Genomic DNA, 14,734 nt, shown 5'->3' on the forward strand with positions numbered 1-14,734 from the left:
CTGAATGCCCTTGGCATTTCTGCCTGGTACATATATGCCCTATGAACCCTTTTTATTTTGAGAGTTAGTCTTTTGGAAAGAAAAAGAAGCCAGTGCTTTTGTTCAGAGGAACAATCTTGAATTCAATACTGCTCCAAATAACAGGTTCAAAGGTCTGGCCCAACCTGAATTATTCTTACTAAGAGAGACTGGAAAAATACAGGCAGTGAGCAGGGAAGAGAGCCCAGTGAATTAGAGAGAAAAATGTGATACAGACTAAGTGGAGAGAAAAACTGCTACAACAGAGATGGAAAAAAGAATAGGGAGAAGGAAAAAGAAAATTCAAATCAAATGGTAAAATGCAGTATATTGGACATCCATTTAAGCCAGTTTATATTTTGGTTGTTCATTCTGTTCCTTAATACGTTGCACAGGCATCATCTCAGCTGAAATAATTTTGTGTCTTAGAGAACAGTCTTGGAGAAAACAATTTGACAGGATGTTTGAGGTATTTCCCCACTTACTGCCTAGTCTAAAGCATCTTAAAATCTGAAGGGGAAAGTCGATATCTTTTACAGTGTTTAACAAGGAAGTGACAGGGTCAGATATATATATCTCCATGAACGTTATGTGTTCCCCAAGCACATCTAAACATGCATGGTTAATTCTGTGCATCTGCAAAAAATCTTTGAGCCATAGGGCCCACACAATGCCAAACAAACACTGGAGTGCACACAGGAGAAGGTAGACAAGTCACTCTGCTTCTAATTAATTGAAAGGTTAAGCCCAAGACATAAAATGTGGATTATGGTTTTGTCCACCTCAAAAATGCAAATTGTTTTGGTGTGTTGGTGACAGCAGCAGTTTGCAAAATACAAACAAAAGATAGATATTCTGCTCGTGCTTGGGATTTGGTTCAAAACCACCTGATTGCAGCGCCATCAAATTAACTCTACATGTTCTGTATCAGCAGATTGCCCAAAAATCTGCACAGATTGCATCACTGGAAAGCATCTTACAATGCTGAGCCCATCTGTTTATGTACCCTTGATGTTCTTGCTTATTTTGGCTGTAAAAACTGCAGTCATTATCTATCCAAGGACCAGTGGAATAAATGCTTGGTTATTTGAGCCATGACAAAGAGTGCCTTAATTGCACATACAAATCAGGTACACAGCCAGATGTGTGCAGTGGGTGAGGCTGATTTTGTGGATGTTTTTGAGCCCACATCACTATTTAGACTATCAAGAACACATCCTGGCTCAGATGTTAGTGCAGACCTGGTGAAACACAGGGCTCTGAGCTATCGCCTCTTAGCAAGGACCAGGCCTTGGTTGAAATTGGAATGCATTATCCCAGCTCTGTGATTGCCTTGTCCCAGTGCAGAATCATGGGGGGATACTCTTAAAATAGTAGAGAATCATCAAAGCATTTCTGAGAAGGGCAAAGGAAAGAGCTAACTTTCTCATCTCCTGCTCCAGGACCACCCAGACTCTCTACAAGAAGTGATGCACCTTCAGCTACAATATCTTGAATTATTGTTCACAGGGATTTTAAAGAACTTAATTTCAGGGAATTTCTTTTGTCCTTTTTTTTTCCCCCTCCTTTTTTTTTTAAGGATGACATGAGGTTTCCTGATGGGATGGTTTTAATAAGGTCGAAAACTTTGTTGTTGCCAAATCAGAGAGGAATATAACATCTTTAAGTCATTAGATGGGAATGGGGTAATTACTCAGAGGGTATGCTTCAAAGGTTGTTGGTTTTTACAACATTCTGGTTTTTTACACCATTCTGCAGTTGTCTGCAAAGGAGCAGTGGGCCTGATTCTGCTGCTGCCACATGTGTGGGTGCAGGATTTCTATTTGCAGGGTTTTCCTAAAGGGCTTCAGGGCAGGAGATTGAAAAGAGCCATACACGGTCTCCTCTGGGGATGGAGAAAAACTAAGCCTTGCTGCAAGGTGCAGGAAACTTACCCACGTGCTGCAGGTTCACTTCAGAAAAGAGCCCTTAGGCTGTGCTGGAGATGTTTCTCACCTGCTCCTTCCCTTCCTGCTAGATGCATCTTCATGTGCACCTTTGCATCTCTGTGTCCCCATGCCTGTGGGACCCTCAGGCTGCATTGCTGTGGCAACAAATTCCTCTCCCTTGTCTCTGATGCAGCAGACTCCATGCCCTCATCCCTTCCCATCCCATCCCTGTCCCCATAGCAGATGATACACTTTGACTTAACGTGACCCACCTGTGGCATCTCTGTGGGTCCATGTCACTCCGAGGCTGAAGTTAGCATTGTGGAAGTATTTTTCAGGTGGCCTGGGAAAACAGGACCTGCAAATCACAGTGAAAGCCTGCAAAGCGCTTTGCCTCAGGTTAATGCTGGTGGTGTCATGCAACGCTTCAAGGTCTTGACACAGATCACAGTCAGGGGAGTAATGGAAGTAAAGTGATTTAACGAGGTTTGGACAGTTGCTCAGTGGGTGAAATGGGGATAAAACCCAAATCTGCTGGCTTCCAGCCCATGGCCCGTCCAGAGAGGGGGCCAAAAATGCACCAGAGGCATTTGAGTTGCGTTTCAACCTCGAGCCTCCTCGTCTCTAGAGGAGCCAGAGTATTGAAATAAGGCTGGGTCAGAGCTTGACATTTGTCTCAGGTGTAAAGATGATTCCCATTTGAGTCTCATCAGAAGGAAAGCTCAGGAGCACAGAAACTCACCCAAAGTTGTTACCTGACCCATCTCAATGGTGTGGCTGCAGCTACCACTCCCATGGCTCTGCTGCCGTGCTGCCTGCAGAGAGGTGGGATGCTTGTAGGGTGGAAAAAGGCCAAAGCTCTCAGCTACCAGAACCTTGGTGTAAAGGGGAAATAGTAGAGATAAGGCTCTTCTTTGGCTCGTCTCCTGTCTTCTCTGTTGGCCACAAACCAGCATGTGATATCACTCATTTAGATATGCAAAGGCTGTTTACTACATTACTGCAAATAAGTAGTGGCCTCCTCTGGACCAAAACTGGGTTCCTTAATCAGATGCAGGTTGGATTATTACCCTTTTTTAAATCAACTGAACCTTGTGAAAGCATGAGCCTCTTGGCCTCAATCCCACCACGGACTTCAGGATGTGCTGAGTTGGAGGTATGTGAGTACTAGCCCTGCTGGAAGCACTGCTGTACTTGCAGTGCTGAGCATCCTCGTAGTCTGGGACCAGGACACTCAGCATCCTGCAGCATTTATCCCTCAGGTTGGAAGAACAGTGTCCATAAAGAAGGAAATGGTAAATATACAGATGATGCTTGGGGAAAATGGAGGCTATGCTGATCTAAAGAATCCTTTCCCAAACCATATCAAATAACAATATGAAAATTTGTGGAGATGAGGACTTCACCTTCCCTTTAAGAGAGGTTACTGTAGTGGTTTTCACAGTTAAATCCTTGTGGTTTGTTTCTAATGTGAGTTGTTTGGTTTTTTTTTTTCCCAAAAATGCTCCTTTTTTTCTCTTGGTTGAACACCTTTTCTTTCAAATGTGTGGTCATGCTTCTTTGCCAGCCAGCTTTGCTTACACACTGCAACGGGTTGGTCCCAGCGCTTTAAGCAGATGAAGTTTTCAAACCTTGATTAGTAAATTCTGGTGACAGAAATAGGTCTGGTTAGTTCCAAGAATAATTGTCTTCACAAGCAGAACACTATTTCTGATAGCCAGAAAAATAATGTGATCAACTCCTTTCACATCTGTTCATTAAATGGAAAGGGAAAAAAAATAGGGCAAAAAAATTGTTTGAAAAGAAACAGGGAGCATATGCTTAATATCACTAAAATAACTTAGCCATCATAAGGTTAACATCAAATCACAAATGCAAAACAGTAATTATTGTATTTACTCCAAAGTTTTCTTGCAGTTTATTAGCTCTCTAGGTTTTCAGTTGGAACATGCATCCTTTAAACTTTCAATCTATGCTGGCATATTGTCTTGACAAGCTTCTTTCATCAGATGCTGTTGTAAGAAAGGCTGTCTGAGTCCACATTTGTTTACATTTATTAAAAATAGTTGTCATGTGTTTATGTAGCTCCTTTGATCCAGGAAAATCCCCAACCACTTTGTAAGTTGTGCTTAAAAAGGTCACTTCCTCCTCCTCTCTGAATGGAAACCGTGTTGGGACTGAGGCATGGCGGCAGATTAAAAACACATAGCAACATCATCATCATTTGGTTGCTCCTCACCCCCTCAGAACATTATCAGTTTTCCATGAGCTTCAGAACGACTACTGGGACCACAAAGGCAGTTTGGGGTTTGGGGGCAAAAAGTAGTAAAAACCCCACCATTTTGCTGGAGAGAGAGAGCATATTTTTCACATATTTGCTGCAAATAAAGAAGCAGTAGTGCCTACTCCAGAAAGCACAGGGCTAGCAGCATCTCAGCTAGACCTACTATTCCCAGTTTTGGACATCTCACTCCAGAGAAGATACTGAACAACTCAGAAGAGCCAGGGGAGAGCAAAAGAAAGGATGGAGGGAAAACACCCGAGTATTTGTAGAGAAATGCAAAAGGAATTGTTTGTTTAAAAGAGAGATGACTGAAGTGAAACATGGTTAAGGCTTCAAAACACTTGAAAGGCTGCTGAGAAGAGGAAAGGAATAAACCTGTCTGTGGGGACAGGAGAAGTCACGAGCATGTGCTGTAGCAAGGAAGATTTGGTGAAGCATTAGGCAGTAATTCTGGTTGTCAGGAATGGTGAAATGCCAGAATAGATGTCAGTGGAGACTCTGGAATTGCTGTCATTGTAGGGGTTTTTTTTCAGACTGGATTAGACATAAACATCAGGAGGGGTCTAGATCTTGTTCCTGTCCTTGGGACAGATGGGCCAGAACGTCCCTTCTGGTCTCTACCTTCTGTCATTCTGTTGTGGTGTCACATGTGGTCAGGTGAGTCCTACTGATATGGATAAACCAAGTCACACTAAAAATGAGTTTGTGAGTTCCTTGCAAAGCCCTTGCAAGCTAAAGCTGAACAGAAATACCTCCAAAGGGTTGCACGTGTGTTTGTTTTATTTTTCCTGTTCTAAAATGCTCCCAAATCATCAAGTGCTTCAGCATGCCTCCAGCCTAGAGGACTTGAATCATGTAATTGGATTCAGTAGGGGCTGTTCACAAAGCCTGTGCCTGAGGCCCCATTTTGGGGGAAAGTTTTACACGTTCTAATGATGGTAAGACAATGTATGACTAATGCACTGATTTGAAAAACTCCCCTATTATCTGATCAAGAGTACAAGCTCATGAATATGATACTGCAGGTCATTTGGCTAAAAGATACCTGTAGTCTTCCAAACTTTAAAAACAATCCCATACACAGAAGCAAAAAAGAGAGGTATGCACAGTGGAGCCAGTGGTTGCCTGCTCACCACAGATCATGTGGAATGTTTTATTGAAGATATTTTTATCAGGCACAAAAGACTGAAATACAGAGTATCCTGGGCTGGCAAGAGAAGGTGTGATAACAGTTTAGATTATTATGCCTCAGATCTGTGATTCATTTTTATTGTGCTCTGTGTTCATTTCAGGAATGATCAGAAAGCCTCCCTGAGGACAATGGAAGGTTTCCAGTTGTTTTCAGGGAACACTGCTGCTGCTGTCATCCTTAGGGAGAGTCCAAGGGTCAGTGAGATCCTATGTGCATGTGCAAACATGCCCAGAGGGAGTTTGGAGAAGTCATCTTCTCCAGGGCCACCTCTAAGATTAGCTTGTAATCTAACCTGGTTGTCTAGAGCCTCTCTGTAACCCTTAGGAAGAGAAAGAACCCAAGCAAGAATGAGTAATCCCTGGAGACCTGTACTGGAGTGACATGGATCATCTTCTGGAGAGGTTTCTCTCCCCATTCACTAAGAAAAGCCTAGTTCCAACTTTAAACCAGAGGTTTTACAAGAATTTTTGTAGCATTTGGTAAACAGGTCATTCCCTTTAAATATCTCTAAACTATCTTGGCAGTCCGATAGAAGTAGAGTTCCATTTAAGAACATGATTTATATGGATAAACTGTGATTCATTTGGTATAAGCATGCTTTGTACACATTAATGGAAACACACTGTTCTTCTTAAGCACTTAAGGATTTTTTTAAAACAAACAGCTCTACTTAAAGGCATTTATCTTAAGAAGGCAGCCTTTATAGAAATCTAATATGTTGAAAACAGAAAATTACATCACTGACTGAGAAGAGTGGTCAAAAATTCTCCTGTCTTTTGACAGGAAACCCTGGGATTTTAAGTAAATTGTAAGGGTTTGGGGAAAAAAAATGCTACAAAAAACCCAGCAGAACACTTCTGGCAATTAACTAGAAAATGGAAACATCGTAGAGAAAAGTAAAATGTTGATTTAAGGCTGCTTTAGGAATCTCTTAGATGTAGTTGGCCAATGCTCATGAATCTTTTGCAGGTTCCCTGGCCATACTGTGTCCCTCATCAGATACCTCACACAGTACATCCCTGAGGTGCACAAAGACAGTCTGTGCGAGGGACGTTTTAATGTCACTGGAGGATCAAGCCCATAGAATGTGTCAGGAGCAGGGTCCAGCTAAACTGCAAGTCTGAATGGTTTCATCAGTGGTTTGATTTTCAATTGAAATCAAAAACCAGACCTTCCTTGCAGTTTAAAATTTCATTTAGAGCTGAACTGGGTAGCTCTGTAAAGTGACAAACAGTAGCCAAAAGACGAGTGCAAGCACCTACCCATACTTACCTTAGGGAAAAGTGGTACAGGGGAAAACACTGAAAATTGTGATCCCACCATCAGTGTTGCCAGATCTGTGCACCACAGCATCACTCAACAGGACAAATGAGATCCGGATGAGAGGCTGGAGTGTGACTCCATTTCTCTTGAATTACTCAGAGCATGTAGTGCCTAGTTTTGTCAGAAGCATGCTTTAACGATGCCTTTAGGAAGGCTGTTCATTGCTTGATGTTACATATATTACAGGAACTGGGATACACAGTGCCTCATCTGTTATCATTCTTGCCAACACTGAATTAACCACTCAAAAAAAGCTGGACAAAATTGAAACAGCAGCATTACCTTATCCCAGATCAACTCTTCAAGTGACTGCAGTGGTTTAGATACAATATAGCAGAAGCTCTAAAGCTATGTGTCTTGTGTTATCAGTTCAAGACATAAACCGACTGCTCACCAAGGGAAATTAGATAAGAGCTTTTTCCAGCAAGACTTGGTCTCAGAATTCTCTATTTACAGCAATTTGTTCCCCTGGAACAAGCACTGCTTCTCACTGTCAGAGTCCTAATACTGGTTAGATGGATTAGCTGCCCCCATGAAGCAATTCCCACATCTTTCATTCAAGACTACGTTTTTACTCTAATTCATTGCCATTTAGTTAAGATCACTTGTAGCTACAGAACAACTATCCAACCCAGAAGATATGGTGACAGTATAAAGGTAGAGGGAAGAAAAGAAATTAATTATCCTAGGATGAAGTATAATGTGCAATAATGGTCGTCTGGATTTGATGTTGACCCACATGTGTTTAGCAGTGCTGCCTCCTGGGTGGACTCTGATCTTCTCACAGTTTGTGCTTGACTCAACACATTTGAAGCACCTAAGATATTTTTTATCTTGATATTGCTTACACAGAAAAAGACAAAAGCCTTCCATGCTACTAAATTCCATTTATGTGAATGAATCTGGAGTAAATCATTGTTCCCTTTATCTGATATTAAGCAAGATGCAATGTTTTTTGTCCAAGGTCGGGATCTCAGATATTGTAGCTAAGTATTCATAGAACTGCTTAGCTTCTTACCCAATAAAAAAATTGTTGTTCTTTTTAGTGCCTGCAAATCCCCTTTATGGAAGATTTTTAAAGTAACACAGAGAATCTTCAAGTATTAATGTCCTGTCTTGGTTTTGGAGGAACTTATCATTTTTCTCCTTGCTCCACAGCAGAATGCCCTGTTTTTAAGTCCAGAATCCACCTTGCATGGTTTCACTCTCAGTTGTGCTACTCTGTGACAACTGGTGGTTTGTGGATCATCCAAAAGTGAATACCACAGAACCATTTTATGAAACAGAAATTACAACTTAAAACTTACGAATTGATTGTGAATTGACCTTTTTGACCTTCAGTGTCACGGGAATCATGGTGAATCCCAACTTGCAAATTCAAAGCAAAGTATTAACTCGAGCTACAGTCAACAAACAGCCACACACACTGCTGTTGAGGCAAATCCACAGACAGGGAAACTTCACACCGAGTCTGGTTTTGGCATTATGATTTGATCCCAAATGATTTACAGCCAGGAAAAGCATTGAAACTGTTTCATCTCCTGTGCTCAAGGTTATCAGTTATGTAAGGGGATCCTGAGAAATTCCTATGGCTTGTGAAATAGGGGAAGGGTGTGTTTTGTGACCCCTTCTAGTTGTGGTGAATAAGACGTGTCTCTCAGACATGACACCTCTGGTGTCAAGAAGGTACCACAGAACATATGAATGAGGTGATTCTGGGTCAGCACAAAGATACATCCATCACAGGTTCTGGGGCTGGCCAGTAATGGATGCTGAAAACAATGAGTGCAAGGGGTAGATATATCAAGAGTGAACCCTCCTTTGGCTGTATTCTACCAGCTGCCAGAAGCTGAGAGATGAACATCCTGAGTCAGAGCTGCTTCCAGATCATCACAGTCATTAGCCCCTGGGGCTCTCCCTGCATGTCTAATGCATGCAGACGGTAACACTGACTGTGATTGCCCCATTGGTGGTGTTACTACCGCATTAAACAACAGCTCACAGAGCAGAGATAAGGGTTCTCCTGTTTAATTTCCTTCTCCTGTGTTTTCTTTTAGCACCACCACGTTGCCTTCCTATATCAGGATAACCAATGGCTACATCACAGTCAAACCTGCCATTTGGATTTCAAACCGGCTGGACCAGAGGCCACGTTCAGACCACCCATCCCAGCCTCAGCCTACGAGCTCAGCTCCAGAGAGTCTCTTACAGCCATCAGTAACTTCACCTCTCTGCATGGCCATAGCTGCTTTTCTCCTGAATCTACTGCAGCCTTCCTGACCACGTTAGTAGTCCGTGCAATCCCTTGGAACAGAGAAGAGAGATAATTTATGAACGAATTGGAGGTTAAGACAACAACAAAGCTGGACCTTCTCAGTGACTCAGTAGTGCCTTCTAGCCGATTTTTGTCTTTGCCCAGATACATTTTGAAACTCTAAAGCTTTATTGTAACACTGACTTACATCTTCTTTTTGTAGAAGGATCTTTATTTCCCATAGTGCTATGGGGTTTTGTAAAATATACATGTTCATATAAAGAAAAAAAAAACACAAAAGAAAAAGAAAATTGTATTTATTCAACTGGTAAACTTATTTTTCTTGTTGTATATGTTAATAACATCCCTATTAATCAGTAGCGATGGTGAAACAGATAAATTAATATTTTCTATGTTTGTTTTCTAACTGACAACTCTGCAAATGCCTGAACTGACACCAAATGAATGCCTTCTTTGTTTCTTTAACCAATACTTTTTACAGCAACTGTTCAATAGGTACCTTTCTGCTGAACTTCATTTTACTTTTTACATCTCACTGGTATAGCTTACACCGAATAAAGCAGATCCTGATCTCTGTGGCTTATGCCCATTAGAAAAATAGGTACATTCTTGTCAGCTGCTACAACCTAAAACACCAGTTATTTTTACATGACCTAGTAAGTCATTAGCCAAGATAATCCTCTAAATTCCTCCATTATCTTTAACTAAACCATTTAACTTAAATTACCAATTTCCTTCTTTGCCCTGGGATTAGTTCATTAGCTAATGCAAATTAAGACACCTGTTTCTTAATAAAACATTGCTTTTAAAGTCTGGAATAATCCCACTGGAATGACTTTTTTCTCTCCCTCATTTTATATAAACACAAGCCCACAACCTTTCCCAGTGCAAATGAGAACAGAATTTGGTCTGTCTAGAGGATGTAAAGTTGTAGTATCCTGTTAATCTTTAGAACTTTTGTAGCAGTTGTATTCATGCAAATGGGCAACTTGGAGGGCAAAAAACATCTACAAATTCCTTTTCATCTTGCTATGATGATGCTTAGAGCCAATATCTGTGCTGAATTATGACTTGTTCAAAATCTGTTCAAGACCATAGGAACTAAATTAACTCCCATGTCATGGAGACATACAGAACGTTCCTCCATTTGTAGACTATGGTACCTCTGTTAACTTAAATGGAAAAGTTATGACACCTTACACACTTAAAAATTTGCTCCCTCTACAAGCACCTGATTTCCATGAATGCAAAAACCATCTATGAAAACAAAACAACCAAATATGTCCATCTTTAAAAGCGTTATGTTAAATAAGATATATTGGGAGGTCTTTTTTTTTTCTCCCAACAAAACATAACTAAAAACACCTTTGGATTCAAGAATTTCAACCAGAAAATTTTGGTCAAAACAGTGTTTTTCTTTATAAGCCATCTACAAACCAGAAATCCAAAATAGGTGATGAAAACATCTTTGTCAAAAAAGAAGACTCAAAAAAACCCCAGAAAAATACAATTAAAAAAGCAATGCTTTTTCATCTTGAATCAAAATATCTAATGGTGATGATTGATAATAATATTGATTAAAGCCTGATTAAAAGCATTCATGTTAGTATCTCACCAGCCTCTCAGCCTGGTCTTCAGGACTGCAGATGATTCCATGCAATCTTCAAGTCTCTGTGGTGAGAGAGAGTGTTTAGAACTCACTGTTTGTTTGTTGTCATGCCAGTTAATTGAGGAAGGCAGATTAGGAAATAATTAGGCTGCAGAAGGCACATGGGTTTTATTTGAAACCATGATGAAATACTGAGCCTTTCCCTCATGCATCCTAACCCATTTGCCTTGCAAAGGCTGGGGAGAACACAGGTGATATCTTTTTGACTTGCAGCACACGATGACTTCCAGCCTTTGCACAGTTTTTGACATAAGGTTGTGCAGGTTTGTGGTACTGCTCACAGTGCTACAAACTACTCCTATTTTTTTTTTTCAAGCACAACAGTTGATAACACTGAATGGAAAACTTTGAGCTGTGGCCCAAATGTGAGCTTCAAGCACACCCGGTGCATACTTTTGCATTGTGTACTTTGGCTAGCAGAAGATTAGAGATGTTAGTTTTGGACAGAAGCCATTCATCTTGCATAATATTTATTGCACAGGGCTGGATATTGGAAACATATTTTGGGAACTTTCATTTTGGTTTTATTTGAGCTATTAGCCTAGAAATGCCTTCATTTGCCTATAATAGCTTAGCAGACCTTCCAATTCAACCTTAATGCATTTAAAAAGATGATTGGTTCTCCTGCTGTATTCAGAGATAAGAAGTGAATCATAATGTCTTCTTTACAAAAATGGAACTGGAAATAAGGTAGGCAAATCTTAAGGGTGATGATAAGTTACACAGTAAAACTTAACAGCCAATGAACCAAAACTTATTCAATTTTATTTGTTGTAATCTGATCACATCCAGAAATGACTCTGTGGTATCACCCCAGAAATAATTCCAGGTGTTGGAAAACTTACAGTATAAATAGATAAGACCACATAAAGATAAAGGAGACAGAAAAGAGCAGGAAACAGAAACAACTAGTCCAAGAATGTAAGAAAAACCACCAGCAGGGCTAAGACTAGAAATTAACAGCTCTGTATGTTCCCAACCTGTGGCTTTCTCCATATGCCCCTGGGGCTTTCTTAATATCATGAGCACACAGGTATGTCCACAGCTGTCATCATACTCCACAGAATAGTCACTCTAACACACTAATGAGTTGGAGGTTTTTTCTGAGTCTCTCCTCCACTGAACAGTAATATTCAGTACTCGTTAGCTCAGATATCACAATAAGTTTGGATAGCACAGTATGTAAAATAGCTTGGATATCAAAGTATGTTTTAACATATTTGCATTCCCTGGCATTCTGTCCATAGTTCTGTGAAATGAAGGAATGTTACTGGAGCTCACTGAGTCTCCCTTGCACTCGTGCTCTATGTTTCTCACACTGCAGCGCAGGTGTCAAAGCAAAGTGTCCCCTGGTTTTGAGCTCCAGCACACCTAACTTCTGCCACCTGAAAGCATCAAGCTGACTCAATCATCTGAGCTTCCTCTGGTTAAAGGATAAGACACAATAAACGTAAGAGTAAGTACTTTCCTGTAGATCCTAGCTCAGGAGCCCCACATGAATGGCTTCAGCACAGTTCTCCAACCAAATGTTTACTCTGTTCTCTTCCTCTAAAGTATGACTTGAGGTAACCTTTTCCCAATACATGGCATGTAAGCATAGCAATACTGGAAAACGAGACTCTCACTGTGATTGATAAAATGGATTATTTATTAATCAGCTACAGCACGCTAGTAATAATTGAAGTACACTAATACTGGTCAGCACAGATCTATGCACATCCATTGCAATGGATCATGATTATATTCACCATGAGCTTGAAGCACGTATCAGATTTGGTGACATTTGAGGTAACACTGATTGTCATCATGGGATTTCAGTTTTCTCTGTGGGTTTCTCAGAAAACTAGAAACCAACTGCTTTCTATCTTCTAAAGGAAAGCTCAGCTTCCTGTGTAATCACAGATTCCAAGAGCAGGAGATTTAACAAACATATCCATGGCTTCTATATAGAACAGCAAACATCGGTGATTCTGTTTACCTCCGAGAGACACAATCAAGAGAATCTCAGAATTTCTAGCAATCAAGGACATGAGTTTGGATAGCTCCAAAGCTAACCGTTTGTGTGATTCATCTTTGCAATTCAGCTACAACTGTCACTAATACAACTCACATTGTATGCAACTGTAGTGTTATAAATGAATGCTAATTATCTGCCAAGCTCTTGCCCTGGTAGAATAAATATCCCATATCACCAGCAACACATCCAGCTTCTCCTGTGTCATCGTTTTAATGCCTTTCTTACCTATGTTTAACGACGGATGCTATATTAACGTGCATTGCCACTTGGAGAACCAGTCACTAAGCTGGAACAGAAGGTATTTCATATTTTATGACTGAAATAGTTTCTCTGCAATCCCCTGGTCTGTTGAATAATGCAATACCTCTTCTGGCAATAAATGATGAACATGATTTATGATAACTATGCTTTATACAGGTGTCAAAATCTGCTTTGTTGAACTTCCCTTCCCATTCCTCCAAGCTCCACTGTAATTTAGGAACACCCGAGGTACTGAGTTGTATATTTATCTAAGTTCTTCAATATACAAGTGTGGAGAGAGAAGGATGGAAAGAGGGAGAACTTAATCTATGTTTAGCACATTGATTAGTCAAGTGATATGACCCAGTCATTACCATATACCACTGGTAGGGAGTAATTTCCCATCACATATTTATCTTAGAGAGACCAAAGTGCCAAAGTTATAATCTCAGCATAAATGTTATCATTCCAAACTTTGCTTAGTACCACATTTCTGTGTTATATCCAAAAAAGTATATGGGCCTGTCATATCTCTGAAGTGATCAGTGTTCCATGGAGTGTGTGAGAGTTCAGCTTCAATTTAAGCTTGTTTCAGCTTAACTGAAGCAGAAAGATAATTACCCAGTTTTGACATCATAGAGTGTGTATGTGCACGTGTGTGTGCTTTGTCCCAACCCAAATGCACCCTTTTCTTGTGACTAGCTTTTCAGGAGACACCTCAAGCCAAGCTAAAGGCAGAGAGGTCTTTCCAATAACTAGTCAATAGCTCTTTTTTTTTTCTTCTACAGAAACAATTAACCTTCCTGCAGATTCATGCTCACACTGAACTTTAAATTGCATGTTTGTCAGTTTTCGATTCAAATGTATTTCAAATATTTTTTCCTGTTCCGCCTCCTGCTCTCGTGAACGGATTTAAGAGTCTAATAAAAAGATGCTTTCTAATATTATTTTGTCAAAATATTTTTGTAGCATAATATATTAATAAAATGTTATTATAAATCCATAGCACAAGAACATTGTATGTCTAGGTTCTTTGCACTGAAAGCTAGGGAACTGGTGACAAAAGGGAACGTTGCGCTTGTGCAGCTTATGCTCACTGTTTCTCCTTGGCCTGAGACCAACATGGGATGGAGGAAATCATACTTTGGGGACATTTCCTCATAAAAATGACGTGGTTTTGTCAAGTCCATTCCTGTGGAGATGTAGAGAATCTCTTTGTGTACCTCTATTGGTGAGAACTTGCTGCCTCTGATGTGTAATGAGTCTGGAGGCACCTCAGCCTCTGACTCATGTCACTCGAGAGAAGCCACTGTGTTAATCTCTTGGCATGTTTTGAGTGGGGCTTAGACAGAGGGAAAGGCCCTGACTGGCAGATACAGGATCTGGGAGCTGTTCTTTCCTCTACTATTTCAAAAGCTCAGTGGGAAAAGACAAAAAAAACCAAAATACAAAACCCACAAAGGCCTTTTCTGTGGTACAGAGGAGTAGGGGAAGGAAGGAGCGGGGATCTTAAACAGCACTGATCTGAATTCTAAGGGAAAACTCCAGTATATGGGTGACACTAAGAGAGAGAGAGGTTTGGGGTGTTTCATTCTTATGTCTGCTCACTTGCAGACTTCCCAGGGTAGTGTGTGGTAAGTCTCACAGCCTTTGGGTCAGACATGGAGGCACATGGGACCACAGATGGGAGATGGAGCGGAATGGGCATGTGGACAGCCAGAACATGCTCCACAGTGCTAAGTACAGTGTGCAGCAAGACCAGTGTCTGATGCTGTTCCACAAGCAGAT

At 40.7% G+C, this 14,734-nt stretch overlaps 1 protein-coding gene across 1 annotated transcript in view; it reads left to right on the top strand.

Moving 5' to 3' along the window:
- Positions 1 to 13,890, top strand: part of TRABD2B (TraB domain containing 2B) — a 288,315-nt gene extending 274,425 nt beyond the window's left edge. The window contains exon 9 of the mRNA XM_062004363.1: positions 8,803 to 13,890. Within this exon, the coding sequence (XP_061860347.1) occupies positions 8,803 to 9,025 (223 nt within the window). The 3' untranslated portion in view covers positions 9,026 to 13,890. The remainder of the gene's footprint in view (positions 1 to 8,802) is intronic.
- Positions 13,891 to 14,734: the final 844 nt, after the last annotated feature.

The sequence above is a fragment of the Colius striatus genome, chromosome 10, assembly GCF_028858725.1.
Source record: "Colius striatus isolate bColStr4 chromosome 10, bColStr4.1.hap1, whole genome shotgun sequence".
Lineage (NCBI taxonomy): Eukaryota > Metazoa > Chordata > Aves > Coliiformes > Coliidae > Colius > Colius striatus.